The 13566-nt window shown below is 45.5% G+C and overlaps 1 protein-coding gene across 2 annotated transcripts in view; it reads right to left on the reverse strand.

Annotated features, from left to right (window-relative positions):
* Vash2 (vasohibin 2) overlaps positions 1–5728 on the reverse strand; it is a 36643-nt gene extending 30915 nt beyond the window's left edge. For both annotated transcript variants that reach the window (XM_076872991.1, XM_076872992.1), the window contains exon 1: positions 5453–5728. In XM_076872991.1, the coding sequence (XP_076729106.1) occupies positions 5453–5728 (276 nt within the window). The remainder of the gene's footprint in view (positions 1–5452) is intronic.
* Between the last annotated feature and the right edge of the window lie 7838 nt (positions 5729–13566).

The following is a 13566-nucleotide window of genomic DNA, read 5'->3' on the forward strand; positions in this document are numbered from 1 at the left end:
TCTAGAACTTGAAAACAGAATCAGCAGGGGCCTGAATTCTCAGACACTCAGAACTTGGAATCAAGAAGATGCCTTCTCAACCTAATGGAAGATGAAAACACCCACTTTCCCCTAGGGATGCGTGGTGGCAATAAATTAATATCCTTAATTCATGAAGAGTTCATACAGAATGATAAGAAAACTCTTTAGGCCTCGATGGAAAAAAATAGAGCCCCCAAAGATGGAAGCAATGTAGACATTCCCCAAACCCAGGGTCTATGGATGAATGAAAGGAATACGCACAATGTTGCACGTACATACAGTGGATAGTTATTCAGCCTTAAAAAGGAAGGAAATTTTAGTACATGCTAGAACATGGATGAACCTTGAAGACATTTGGTAGGGGAATAACCTTGTCATAAAAGGGCAAATGTTGAGCCAAGTATGGAGGCACATGTCTGAAATCTCAGCCACTTGCGAGGCTGAGGCAGGAGAATTGCTAATTCGAGACCAGTTTCAGCAATTTAGTGAGACCCTGACTCAAAATTAAAAAAAAATAAAAAACTGGCAATTCGTGGTAAAGCTCAGTGGCAAAGCTCTCCTAGGTTCAATCCCCAGTACTGGGGAAAGTGGGGGAAGCAGGGGGCAAATATTGTATAATTTCTCTTGAATGAGGATTATAGAGTTGCCTGATTCATAGGAAGTAGAGACTGACTGCCAGAGGCTGGGTTGAGAAGGAGGTGAGGAGATCGTGTTTTTAATGTGTACCAGTGTCAATGGAGGAAGATGAAAAGGTTTTGGAGATGGATGGCAGTGACATGAATGTACTCATTGCCACCACAGAACTGTGCACCTTGAATGGTTAAAATGGTAAATTATGTTATATAGGTTTATCACAATAAAAAGATCACAAAAAGACAACTTGCAAAAGAAGAAATGCAGAGGGGATAAATATTTGAAAAAAACATTCAAGCTCGCTAATAATTTAAGAAATGCAAATTGAAGTCCCTGCAAAATGTCATTTTCCTCTTCCCTAGATAGCAAAGACATTTTGAAATGCAAATACCCAATGCTGGTGAGGATGCTCTCACCCAGCAATAATGGAACATAAATTGGTGCGACCTTTTCAGGAAAAGCCCAGGGCACACCGTTTTTCTTCTCCCTGACTGAGGTCCAAAGGGTCCTTCTTCCTCATGCTGTTTCCTTGCCAGATTTCATCACACTCCAACTTTGATTTTCCATGGCTCTTCCCCCCAAGGGTCTCATATCCTGCCACCTACATCCTGCTCAGCAAACCACAGCTAAGTTGATGAAGGCAGAATCTAGAGGGAACAGCTCAGACCTAACCTCTCCACAGACAAGGGCCCTGGGAGGTTTAGTGGACAGGAAAGGGGGGAAGGGGAATGGGCAGGAAGACTGTTGTTCAAGAAGAAGAAGAATGAGACAAACCACAGGCAAGGCTTTTGCAGACAGCCTCTCTTCGACTCCATTCTTGCCAAACACAATCTGTCAGGAGAAAGCAAGGGGAAGGGATGTGGATGAGCACAGGTGTGCAGCTGGCATTGTCATGGCAGAGAGAGAGGGGAGGCCAGGAAAGGAGCCAGAGAGGCAGCAAGAGGCCCAGGCACTAGCAATCTTTGACAAGAATGAGGAGTAAGCAAAGGCTTTTGTCTTCCCTGCTCTGAAAAATACACTGCACAGGCACCAGGCAGAAGAATCTTCCTGGCAACTGGGGAGAAGCAGCACAGAGCAACCAGCATCCATGATCTCAGGGTGGGGCCCAGGGTTCTGCATCAGGAGCAACCTCAAATCTGTTAATGGTGGCTTGGTACAGAGGTCCTGGGGTCACAATCTTGGGCAGAGCAGGGTGCACAGACAAGACAGACAGTTCTGAATCCAGGGCAGAGGAGGGAATTAACTGCCCGTGTGAGGCCTCTAGGGGCCCCTGTGGAGCCCCCTTTGCAGCAAAGTCTCAAGTCCCAAGAACTCACACTTGTTGGCTGAGGCAAAGCTCAGACCTCTAAACGTGAATTCTTTCCCTGTTTAGAATCAATGTGAGAATGAGAGAGAAACGTGTGAGGGCTGCAAGAAACACCGGATGTTTCCTGCTGAATCCATCTTGGTTTCCTGCCTGAGTGGGGCCAGCCCCAGGCAGATAGAAGTACTAGGAGTGCTTCCACTTTCTCTGCCCCTCCCATCCCATCTTCTAGAAACCTCCAAATGATTCTTGCTATTTCCTTCATTCTACCCCACTGCCTCACATGTGGAACACGTATAAACACATAAATTGAGCAAGAATTATACCACTTGTAGTAACGGTGAAATAATTATTATGCTCACAGAATTGAAGACTTGTGAACTCAATGGGTTAAACTATCCCTGAAAAACCTCGGATTTGACCTGTTCAAGTGCTAACTTCAGACTCAGCAACCACCAGAGAAGAGGCCTGTAGTCACAAATTTGGAAGAAGGATCTCAGTGAACACTCTTCTTTCCCTCAAGAGGAGACATCTGGACTCTCAGGTAAAGCTGACCATGGCCACTAATGCAATGTCCTGTAGACAGGAAAGGTCTGTCATTCATTCCTCCTCCTAGGCCCTTGACACCTTTCCCTGTCCATTTCTTTTTGCTTGTTAGTTCATCTTCAATTGCCAAAAAAAATAAAATAAAATAAATGCCTTGAAATTCTCTGACCTTTCTCCACAACCACTACCCTACCACTGTTCTTTCATGCTTCAGGGGGACTTTGATTTGCAGGAAGGAGGAAAAGACTTGGCCCCAGAGGAGAGTCTGCCAAGTTAAGCACAGGAAATTGCCCCTGATCCAAGAGGAGCACAGGAGCTTTTGACATCATTCCCATGTCAGAGACTGGGCAGGGGTCAGGGTTTGCAAAAAGGAGGGCCCAGGGAGATACCATCTGACCACTGAAGATAGAGAGCCAAGCATTAAGAGGTAAGGCTGAGAGACAGAAAAATGTTAAGCCCTTTCCCTAGGTTCAAAGACCAACTGCCCGAATTTGGGCTGGCAGAGTCCTGGCTTAACTGCAGTTTCCATGTTCCTATAAAAGTACAGTAATGACACAGCTGACATATAAAAAAGGAACATTCTGAGCCAGGTGCCTGTAATCCCAGCAACTCGGAAAGCTGAGGCAGAAGGATTGCAAGTTTGAGGCCAGACTCCGTTGTAACTTAGTGAGGCCCTAAGCAACTTGGTGAGATCTTGTCTCAAAATAAAAAGTAAAAATAAAACAGGCTGGGGATGTTGAAGTCAGTGGTAAAGCACCGGGTTTCAATCCCAAGTATGAAAAAAAATAAAAGAAAAAGAAAAAAGAAACATTCTCTTTTAAGAGCATAGCTTTTAGCTATAATAGTAAGTATTAGGTGCAGATATCAGAAAATAGAAATCTATGTTCTAAACTGCTCAGACAACATTGGGGATACTGTATTTTACATGTGCTTATTTCAGAGGACTGATGACAAGCTAGCAATTGTCCTATAAAGAGGACAAGAATGAGTTAACGAACTATGACACATAAGAAAAGGTAAAAGGCACTATCAGTAGACACAGAGGACTAAAGAATGATGTGAAATGTCACGGTTCTAAGGGTTCTTCATCCAGTGGGCCTCTAGTGTCACACAGGTCAGCATTAGAGACCTGCAGACTCCTGGATCATGACATCATGGGATTTGAGAGTTGCAAAGAACATTACATGAAATCAGCTCTACTTTTATTTTATGGATGAGAAAAGTAAGCCCAGAGATTTTAAGTGAGTGACCTGGTCACAAAGCTAGCACAACCAAGACTAGAATTTGGTCCCTAATTTTTACTTCAAGTGCCTTCCACCATAAGAGCCTTTTAGCCTTCAGGGTTGCTGTGAATAATAGCAAGGAAGTCAACACACTGCGCACTGATTCAAAGGGCAATACAAGAGTCAGTGGTGAAATGTGACTGAAGTGGGAGTGGATTTCTGTTAAGTCTAAGAAAAGAGCTTCCCCACATTCAAATCTGGCCAGTCCTGGAATCATCTGCCCTGGGAGGTGACAAGTAAGTGTTCAGGAAGAGGAAGGGAAAGGGTTCAGTGAGATGGGAGACTATTTTACCTACTAAGATTCCATGATTCCTACATGGAAAAGTACTACAAGGATGGAAGAAGAATGTACAATTAGAGACCAAGACAGTAATAAGTGTGCAAGTTAGAAAGGCAACCCAGGACAGTAGCATCTAGCCTCTGTTCCCTGTGACCTCATCTTCTAGGCTTAAGGGCTCCAGCTTCTCAAGTAAGTAAAGAAAAATTCTGAAGTCAGAATTGTCTCAAAATAAACAGTAAAAATAAACCAGAAACAGGACTGTTTAAGAGAACGGAGCATGGGTAATTTTGACACTCATGCGGACAGGTTCTAGGTGGGCATACTGGAGATCTCCTTGACCAGAAGAGTAATAAAATACTCCAACTGATGCTGCAGGAAGTTTAGAGGCCCTGTCACACCCCCAAGGGCACACAGCCTTCTAGCCTGCAGGCTCACATGCTCAGCTGTCACCAAATTCTATCAGATGGCCCTCTAGGACTCTGGTCTGGTATACCTTGACCTACTCAAGAATCTTCTCAGCCATACCAGTGTCCCCAAGATCCAGGGGAAACTATCTACCATAGTAACTCCCAAGCTCTGCAGCATTTCTCTCCAGTTTCATTTTGGTATTTTATATAATGCTGTTACTCCCACCAGGGAACATCTTCCTCCCTCTGACACAATATCCTTGGCCCTCAAGCCCAGTCAGCTCACTCCTGAGCCTCTTTCTTTATCCAGTGAGACTAATTCATCATGTGTACTGGAAAGTCCCTTTTAAGCCACAGCCAAAACTCTTCCTTTTATTTTTTTCTTGGAGTCCAGATAAGCTGGAAAGAGACAGTTCATTGTTTTGCAAGTTTCAGAGGTGAAAGTCACTGTCATTAAAAAAAAAAAAAAAAAAAAAAAAAAATTGGCAAAAAGTCTAGAAATGATTCACACTGAGAAGTCTGACTGGTTGATTGCAAATTCATTCACAGCTTAATAAATCATTTGCTGGGGGTGGGGGGCTGGGAGGATGGGGGAAGAAGCGAGAAACTCCAAAGAGGACAAGTAGAGTGGTATCCTTGGGGTCTATGCATTTTTGGCATCGCTGGTGTTACCTGGTGGCGCTAGTCTTTGCTGAAGGGGGATGGACATGGGACTGAGTACATAACAGTTTGGAGATTCAGAGAAACCTTGCCACAATCCTATCATATAGTTCCAGGATGGTGCTCCCTGTACCCGTCCCTCCCCCATTTCTAAGGCTTCCAAGGCAAACATGACAATTAGGAAAAGGGCTGACAAGAGCAATTGGGAGGAGGGAGTTTGTAGCAGGACCAATGACATGGAGATTGACTCTATTTGCTCTCTTCTGGTTGAAATGGTCCCATCACTGCCCATCCCACTCTCTCCGGCGAAGCCACTGACCTTTGCCAAGAAGGCGGCGTTCCTGATAGCGCCCACCATTTCTCCCCCCTTGGGGTGCACCTTGGCCACGTGCATCCACATGCGCTCCCAGGTGTGGCTGTCGATCGGGAAGCCGCTCTTGTTAACGTGAAACATCACCCCACCGTCTTTGTCCTCCTCCTCCGAGCCCCCGCTGGTGGCGAGGCTCACGGGCCGTGCGTGGCTGCTCCGGGACCGGGTGCCTTTGGAGCCTTTGGGGTGGGGGCAGCGGAGAGTGTCGGCCGCGGAGCCGGTCATGGTGGGGAGAGGGCGGGGGACGAGGTGTAGGGGGTGCTCGGCAGCGGCAGCAGCGGGGGGCGTGTGCGCGCGGGCGCGGCGCGGGGATCAGCGCCCCGCGGGGGTGGCCTTTTCCATGCCTCTCTCTGCGGCAGGACGCGCCAAGGGGTAGCGGCGGCGAGAGCTCCGCGGAGGCGGCCGGGCTCCCGGCTTACGGGCCGTGCCTGAAATCAGTGGAGACAGCAGACACCACGGCTAAGTGGACATCCAGAGGAACCGAGTGGGAGCCCTGGAGTGTCTCCACGTCACCTCCCGCTGCCCCTTGCACGCTGACAAGACCCCCCCCTTCCCCCAAGGAATTGAATACGAGCTTTCAGCCTTCCGATTACACAGAAAGGCAGCTTGAATTTGCCACAAAGCTTCACACACACCTAAACACCAGGGTGTGGGGGAAACGAGGAGCATGGGGGATGCGGAGTGGACCGTGTAGGCAGAAGAAAGACAGCCCGTGGAGCGTGAAGACACAGGAGGTCCCCGCAAGGCTCCACTCATTCCTGGGTCCCCAGTAGTGGACGAACGACGAGCCGAGCCCAAACGTGCCGACACGTGAGCGCCCAGGGCTAACGCCAGGGCGCTGCAGCAGCCTCCGCCTGCAAAGGCAGCCCCGCTTCTTCCAGGAAACCCTCCCGGATCCCGGCAAGAGAAGGGGCGCCCTTAGCCCTCTGTTCCAATGGAAAGAGCTGCATCCGCCTCCCGCACCCCAAATTCCAGCGCCAGGCACCTGGAGCGACTGACCGCAGGCGGGGCTCGGAAAGGGCGCGCGGCGCTCCGGGACCTACCTCGGGACAGTGGGCTTCATTGCTGCAGAGCCTCTCCGGGCGGCGGGGGCTGCTGCTTCGGCGCCTGCTGCCGAGCCTGGGACTGGGGCTGCTGGGGCTGCTGGGGCTGCTGCGGTCGTCGCCTCATTCCATGTCCCATTCTCGAATGTTATTCTGTGACATATAACCGAGTCACCCGGGCAGCCGCCGATGTTCCGAATGCGTCCATTGGCCACCGCAACAAAGAGGGGCGGGTCCCGGGCTCGGGACTCTACAACCCGGAGCTCGGCGACGCTCTGATTGGCTCCAGTGCTTCTCAGGCGGGAGGAAAGCGGAGTAAGGGAAGCTGGGCTGCCACGCGAAATCCGATCTCTCTAGTGTCCGGGAGCCCCGCGGGGCTGGAGCATTTGTCCACGGAACTTAAGATTTAGTTTCGGGTAAGGTGAGGGTTTGCAACTGTGGGAAGCATAGGAGAAGCAAAACCTCCCGAAATAGAGAAGCGACCCTGGGGTAGAGAAAGGGTTGTAGGAACAGTATTCCCTGAAAAAGGCTGGACAGTCTACTGCCCCTACCAGGGATGATGGGTGATTCCGGAAGGAGCTCTTTATATGTATGCACAATATTCAATATTTTTTTAAAAGCGCTACAAATTTCTCCCGAATTAACAAATGAGCACAGCTTTGGGTTTTCTGTTATTAGTGATAATTATAAAGTCCCTATAAAACGCAAGTTGATATGGGACTTTAAGGCCCAGGATGTCAGCCAGGCCCCCACTGTTCTGCCACAGCTACTTGGTTAGAGAAGGGGATGGAGAGATCCTTCAAAACCAGGGTGAAGTGGGAGGCCCTCCCACACTCCCACACTCCCGGCTGAAACACCTTTTCCTTAAGGTGATTCTCATTCTCTCATTCATTCTCTTTCTCCGCTCTTTCCCTCTCTCCCTGTCAGAAAGAAAGGAATAAGATGAGGTGGGAAAAGGACCAGATTTACTGATCTATGGGACGGTTCTAGGTCCAGGTTTGTCTTTTTAAGCTGAGTGACCCTAGACAAGTCACTTTCCTGCTCGCTTTCTGAAAAGAAGAGAGCAGATTTCTCACCCTCCCAGAGTTCTGGCTCTCAGGTTCTTTGGTTCCAGAACTTGCTCTTTGTGGACACTTAGGAACCTGGCTGTAATTCCTTTCTCTTTGAACTCCAGGCCAGGATGCCAGTTTTGAGAGTGAAGCAGTAATGGCAATGGGATTGTGAAGGAACACTGACAGGGGATCCATTTTAAGGATGCTTAACCCTATAAGTGACTGGCGGGTGGGGACTGGGTCTTTGATGGTGAGATATGGGTGTCAGCAGAGGCCTCTGGGGAGTGGCTGAGAGCCAGGACTGGGGTGAAGAGACCTGAATTCTGGACCTAGCCCTGACCTAGCCCTGAGACAAAGACCGTGCCCTAGGACTTTCCAGACTCAATAATGACAGTGATGACTTAGGCCCATACAGACAAAGGAAATGGGTCAGTTTAAGAAATATAATTCAAGTGGAACAGACACACCTGAAAAAAAAATCAGGAAATTGAAATAAAATCATCCTCTCACCTTATAATTGCCTCAGTTTTCGTTGCACTGTTAAAGGAAAACATGCCTCAGAGAGTACTCAATTTTCTCCTGTTGAACATCCTTCCTTCTTTATGCATTCATTTCTCAAACCATACCCCTCTCCAGAAGACTAGAATTTTTAGGATGAGCCTAACCTATATAACCTATATGAGCCTATATTCAGAGCCTAACCAGATCAATCAGTGAACATCAAACAGCACAGGTCGCCTTCCTGGGAAACACTTTCTCCAAGCAGGAGCTAATGACCACAACTACTAAGCCAGGGCCTGTATCCTGCCAAAGGGGGTACAGATCATCTTTCTGCCTCAAAGCACCTTGGATTTTCTGACAGCTGACAGGGAGAGCATTTATTGTTAGCCTCTAATATTCCGGTCATGTGTTTTCTTCTTTCCCATGGGTGGGATGGGTGGAGAGCCAAGGGCCTAAGCATATGAAGGCAGTTGTGAGACTTGAGATTTTTTACTTTTCCAACATGGTGGCATGGAGGTGGATTGTGCTGTCCCAGGAAAGGCACTGTGAGTCAGGACTCCTGTTCAGAGTTCCTTTGCACTTGAGAGTTGCACTAGATTACATCCAATTTTTTTCATTTCTTTGGGTATTTGATTAACAGGACACTCAAGTGAACCCAGGCCATATTGATTTAGGGGTTTTGAAAATTCCAATGGTTAGCTTGGCACAACTATGTATATACACGGTGGGATGAGACCAATTTGTGACACCTGGGTAACTAGATGCTCAACCTCTAAGAGCACAGTCACTTCCATTCATTGGCACAGTGACTGGTAGAGCAGAGAAGCGCAGTGGAAAGGTTTGGAATGAGAAGAGCTGCTGATACGTCTCAGTATCAGTTTCTGGAATCACAAAGATAAGACAAAATCCTATCCAGATGGATCGTATTTCTAGCCCTACCACTTGTGAATGGTGTGATTTTGGATAAGCTACTTAATGTCTTAGTTTTATTTTCCTCAAAAGTAGGTATCATACTACTCTAAAGGGGAATTTTGAGGATTCAGAGAGGCAAGGTATGTGAAAACACACGCAATGCAGATCAGAGATATTGGTTGGGCCTTCATCTGAATCCAAGACTGCTGCAGAAACAGATTTGGAGACATCTGTTCCCAGCATGTTTCATTGTCCGAGAGTCAAGAAGAGAAGTCATATCCCTTGCCAGGGAAAGGGACATACATTGAAAAGAAGCCATAGCTGTATGAAGAGGGGAAGGAAAAAGCTAGGGGGAGAAGGAGGAACTTTGGCACACAGGAACCAGCAGCTTCTTTCTGCCTCTGTTGGCAACAAAGAAGAAGATCCACCCAGTTATGGGTGGGATTGTGTCGCCCTCCCCCACAAAATTCTTACATTGGAGTTCTAACCTCTAGCAACTCAGAATGAGACCTTATTTGGAAATACTGTCACTGCACATGTAATTAGTTAAGATGAGGTCATCCTGGAGAGCTTCTAGTCCAATATAACTGATGTCTTTATAAAAAGGGAAGTTTTGGACTCAGAGACAGACATGTGCATAGAAGAAAATACCATGTGAGTATGGGGGTCCTGCTGCCACAGCCAAAGAACTCCCCAAAGCCAGGAGAAAGGCCAGGAGCAGATGCTTCCCTAGTGCCTTCTGAGGGAACATGGCCCTGCTGATGCCTTGATATCAGACTTTTCAGCTCCAGAAATATGAGACCGCCAATTTCTGTTTATACCACTCTGTTTGTGGCACTTTGTTCTGGCAACTTTAGCAAACAAATAGGCACCCCAAATGGAGCTTATGTCCATGGATTCAACCCAAGTGTTCAGGGTCTATGATCAGTCTGATGAGGGAAGTTATCACTCTGCTGAAGTAGTGACTTTTCACTAAATATCAACAATAATATTCTGTAAGCCATGAGATTTAACAACCTTGGTCTTATTCTATGACAGCAGAAGAAAACACCAAATAAGGGGACTATACCTCTTTCTGGGGTCAGGGGAGTTCCTGGAAAATAGAGAAGGTTCTTCAACTCTCACTTCCCTCAAAGAATATTTTCTGTATGTTCCATGACAGTCTGTGAACCACATGAATTGTCATTTATTTATACACTGTTTTATATCATTCCCTAATGGTTTTGGATATAGGTCTTGCCATATAAATTACAAAAAAGGAAATAACATTTATCCAGTACTTAATTTATGCAAAGCACAATTAAGCACTTCATTTGTATTATGTTACTTAATGCCTACAAGAAATCAGTGATAATAACTCTTAAATTAAGGAAAGTTTAAGTGATTTGCCTAAGGTCCAACCAGCAGAAGGAAGTGCTATGGTTTGGAACTCAAGTGTCCCACAAAGGTCCATGTGTTAAAGGCGTGATGCCCAGTTTGGTGCTACTGGGAGGTGGTGGAACCTTCTAGAAGTGGAGCCTCATGGGAGGTTTTAGGTCATTGGGAGCATGCTCTCAAAAGGGATTATAGGACCCCAGTATTCTTTTTCTCTCTTTTGCTCCCCAGCCATGAGGGGGGTAAGTGATTTTTGCTTTGCCTTGATTTGCTGTCGCCCCACCAGAGACCTAAAAGCAAAGTGTTCGCTCAATTCGGGACTGTAAGACAAAACTGTAAGGCAAAATAAACCTTTCTCTTTATAAGTTGATTATCTCAGGAACTTGTTATAGTTGATGAAAAGCTAACACAAAAATAATTTGTCTATTTGAGCCTCTGTTGTGAATGGAAAAACACATCATAATAAGAAAGGATACTCCAAGAATTTATAACCACATATCTGTTCTTGCAATGACCTTAAACTGAACATAGAATTCAGAAAAACTCAAGCTGAAAAATAGATCTGCATGGTGCCAGGTTGACAATGTCCTTGGAGGCCCTGAAGCAGCAAATACACATCTTCTCTGGAGAAATCATTCTCAACCCCAGCCCACCAGTAATCCTAAAGGACTCAGGCAAACAAAAACCCATGTTTAAAAACTACCAAGTCACAAGGAAACAAGCCTCCAAACCAAAGAGTCAGCATAAATAACTAGAGTTAAACCTCTAAGAACATTATACTGAAATCGTATGCAGAATATAAAATGTTTAAAATTTTTACAAAACTAAAAAGAGGAGCCAAATGGGATGGTGCATGCCTGTAATCCCAGTGATTTGGGATGTTGAGACAGGAGGATTGCAATTCCAAGGCCAACCTCAGCAACTTAATGAGGCCCTTTGCAATTTGGTAAGACCCTGTTTCAAAATAAAAAAATTTTTTTAAAAAGTCTGGGAATGTGACCCAGTGATAAAGCCCCCCATCCCTTGGGTTAAATCTCTAGTACCAAAAAATATTATAAGTTTATTAGATTGTGTATAACTAATTATGTATAATTGCTATAACAATTATTTCCAACAAGATATTTTTTGATTACACTGGGAAGGTGAATAAGTTGGTGGGCAAATTTTCTATACTTAGTCATTCAGAGACTCACTGACAGGCTCTTCCATATTTAGCACATGGCTCTTCAGATTTCCCTGATTATCATCTTTATTTCAGCCATTAGAAGGGGAAAAAGGAAGAGAAGTATGTACAGGAAGTTTCTTATAGTCCAGACATATATATGATGCATATAAAATAAACAATTGTAAAATAAAATCAAAACCATGGGCTCGGGGTGTGGCTCAGTGGTAGAGTGCTTGCCTAGCATGTGTGAAGCACTGGGTTTGATTCTCAGCACCACATATAAATAAATAAAATAAAGGTCCATTGACAATTTAAAAATGAATAAATAAATAAATAAATAAATAAAACCAAAACCAAATCTGTGTGAGACAACCAAGGCAATATGAGTATGGAACTGGGCATTCAAATCATATTAAAGAATTGTCATTTCATTCGTATGGGATAGTGACATTTTGTTAGGTTTGATAGGGGTATGTACAAATCTTATTGGAGATGCATAATAGAGTATAGATGAAGTGATACAATGTTTAGGATCTGCTTTACAACAAACAACAAGGTAAGAAAAATCTGCGAAGTGTTCATAATTGTTGAGCTGAAAGATGAGTACAGGGAGTCATGAAATGATTTTCTCAATTTTTATGTTTGAAATTTTACATATAAAGCAAAGACATGCTCTGAATTAATAGCCTATTAATAGATGTATTTAATACATCTCATGTCCCACCTAACATTCTCTAGAACTTGCCTTTCTCCTAAAATCAATAGCTGCCATCATGTCAGCCAAATTTGTGCATTCTGCCACCTGGGGCTGATGAGACACTTGCCCAGAAGTTCTGAGCTCTCCCTTTTGTCTGTTATTGCACAGCTGGACCGGCCAGCTGCATGTCTGGATCCTCCATTACTGCTAGACTTGGATGACATGCCACCCTGAGGAAGTGGGATCTGCTCTCTGAGCAACCATCACAGGTGTCGGCAGATGTAACCTAGGGAATCATTCAATACAGAAGGCATTTTGACTATGAGAAACAGGAGATGGGAGGGAATTGGGAGGATAAATTATTTCTTCTTCCCTTTGAGAGACTGTTCTAAGTGATGGTTTTCCAATACCTGTCTGAGATGTCCGGCATGGCTGAGCAGATGTGCCTACTGAGCAATGTGCCATGGCTCTCTGCAGCTGGTTGTGAAGTAACTGCATAAAACACCACCTGCATTGCTTCTTATCCTAGCCAACCTCATTTCCCTGTTCACTCATTCTTGAAGTCTCCCCAATCTGCATTTAATCTCTCCTTCCGTTTCTGTTTCTTAGGGAAACAGAGCTCAGACAACTGGTTGCACAAGTAGTTCTAAAAATCAAATCTTCAAAATGGATTGGGGGTTGTTTTGCCCTCCTATCTGAAACCAATACAGACTCCTTTGCTAATAATAAGAGGGAGGGTAATAACCCTAATGTCTAGTCACCTGTTAATAGGTATATCTGACCCATTTCCTGTCCCACCTCACATTCTCTGGCACCACAGATAAACTGGAGTTGAGAGCATTAGGATCACGTCACATTGCATTTCATTAGTTTGGAAACAGAGGTCATTAGAAGGTGCCAGAGAAGCTTCTCACCAAGATGGTGCCTAAAGTGAAGAAGGAAGTTCCTGCCCATCCCCCAAAGCTGAAGCCAAAGCAAATACTCTGAAGGTCAAGGCAATGCTGAAAGGGGTCTATAACCTCATACAAAAAGAATCTACACATATCCACCTCTGGAAGCCCAAGACACTGAGACTCTTATGTTGTCCAAATATCCACAGAAGATCATCCCCAGGAGAGACAAACTTCACCACCATGCCATCATCTAGTTCCCAAACCATGACTGTGCCAGCAAGAAGACAGAACCCAAGAGCACACCTGTGTTCATTGTGGATGTCAAGGCCAACAGGCACCACAACAAGCAGGCTGTGAAGAAGCTCTTTGACACTGATGTGCCCCAGGTTAACACCCTAATCAGGATTGATGGAGAGAAGGCATGGG

The sequence above is a fragment of the Callospermophilus lateralis genome, chromosome 13, assembly GCF_048772815.1.
Source record: "Callospermophilus lateralis isolate mCalLat2 chromosome 13, mCalLat2.hap1, whole genome shotgun sequence".
NCBI lineage: Eukaryota > Metazoa > Chordata > Mammalia > Rodentia > Sciuridae > Callospermophilus > Callospermophilus lateralis.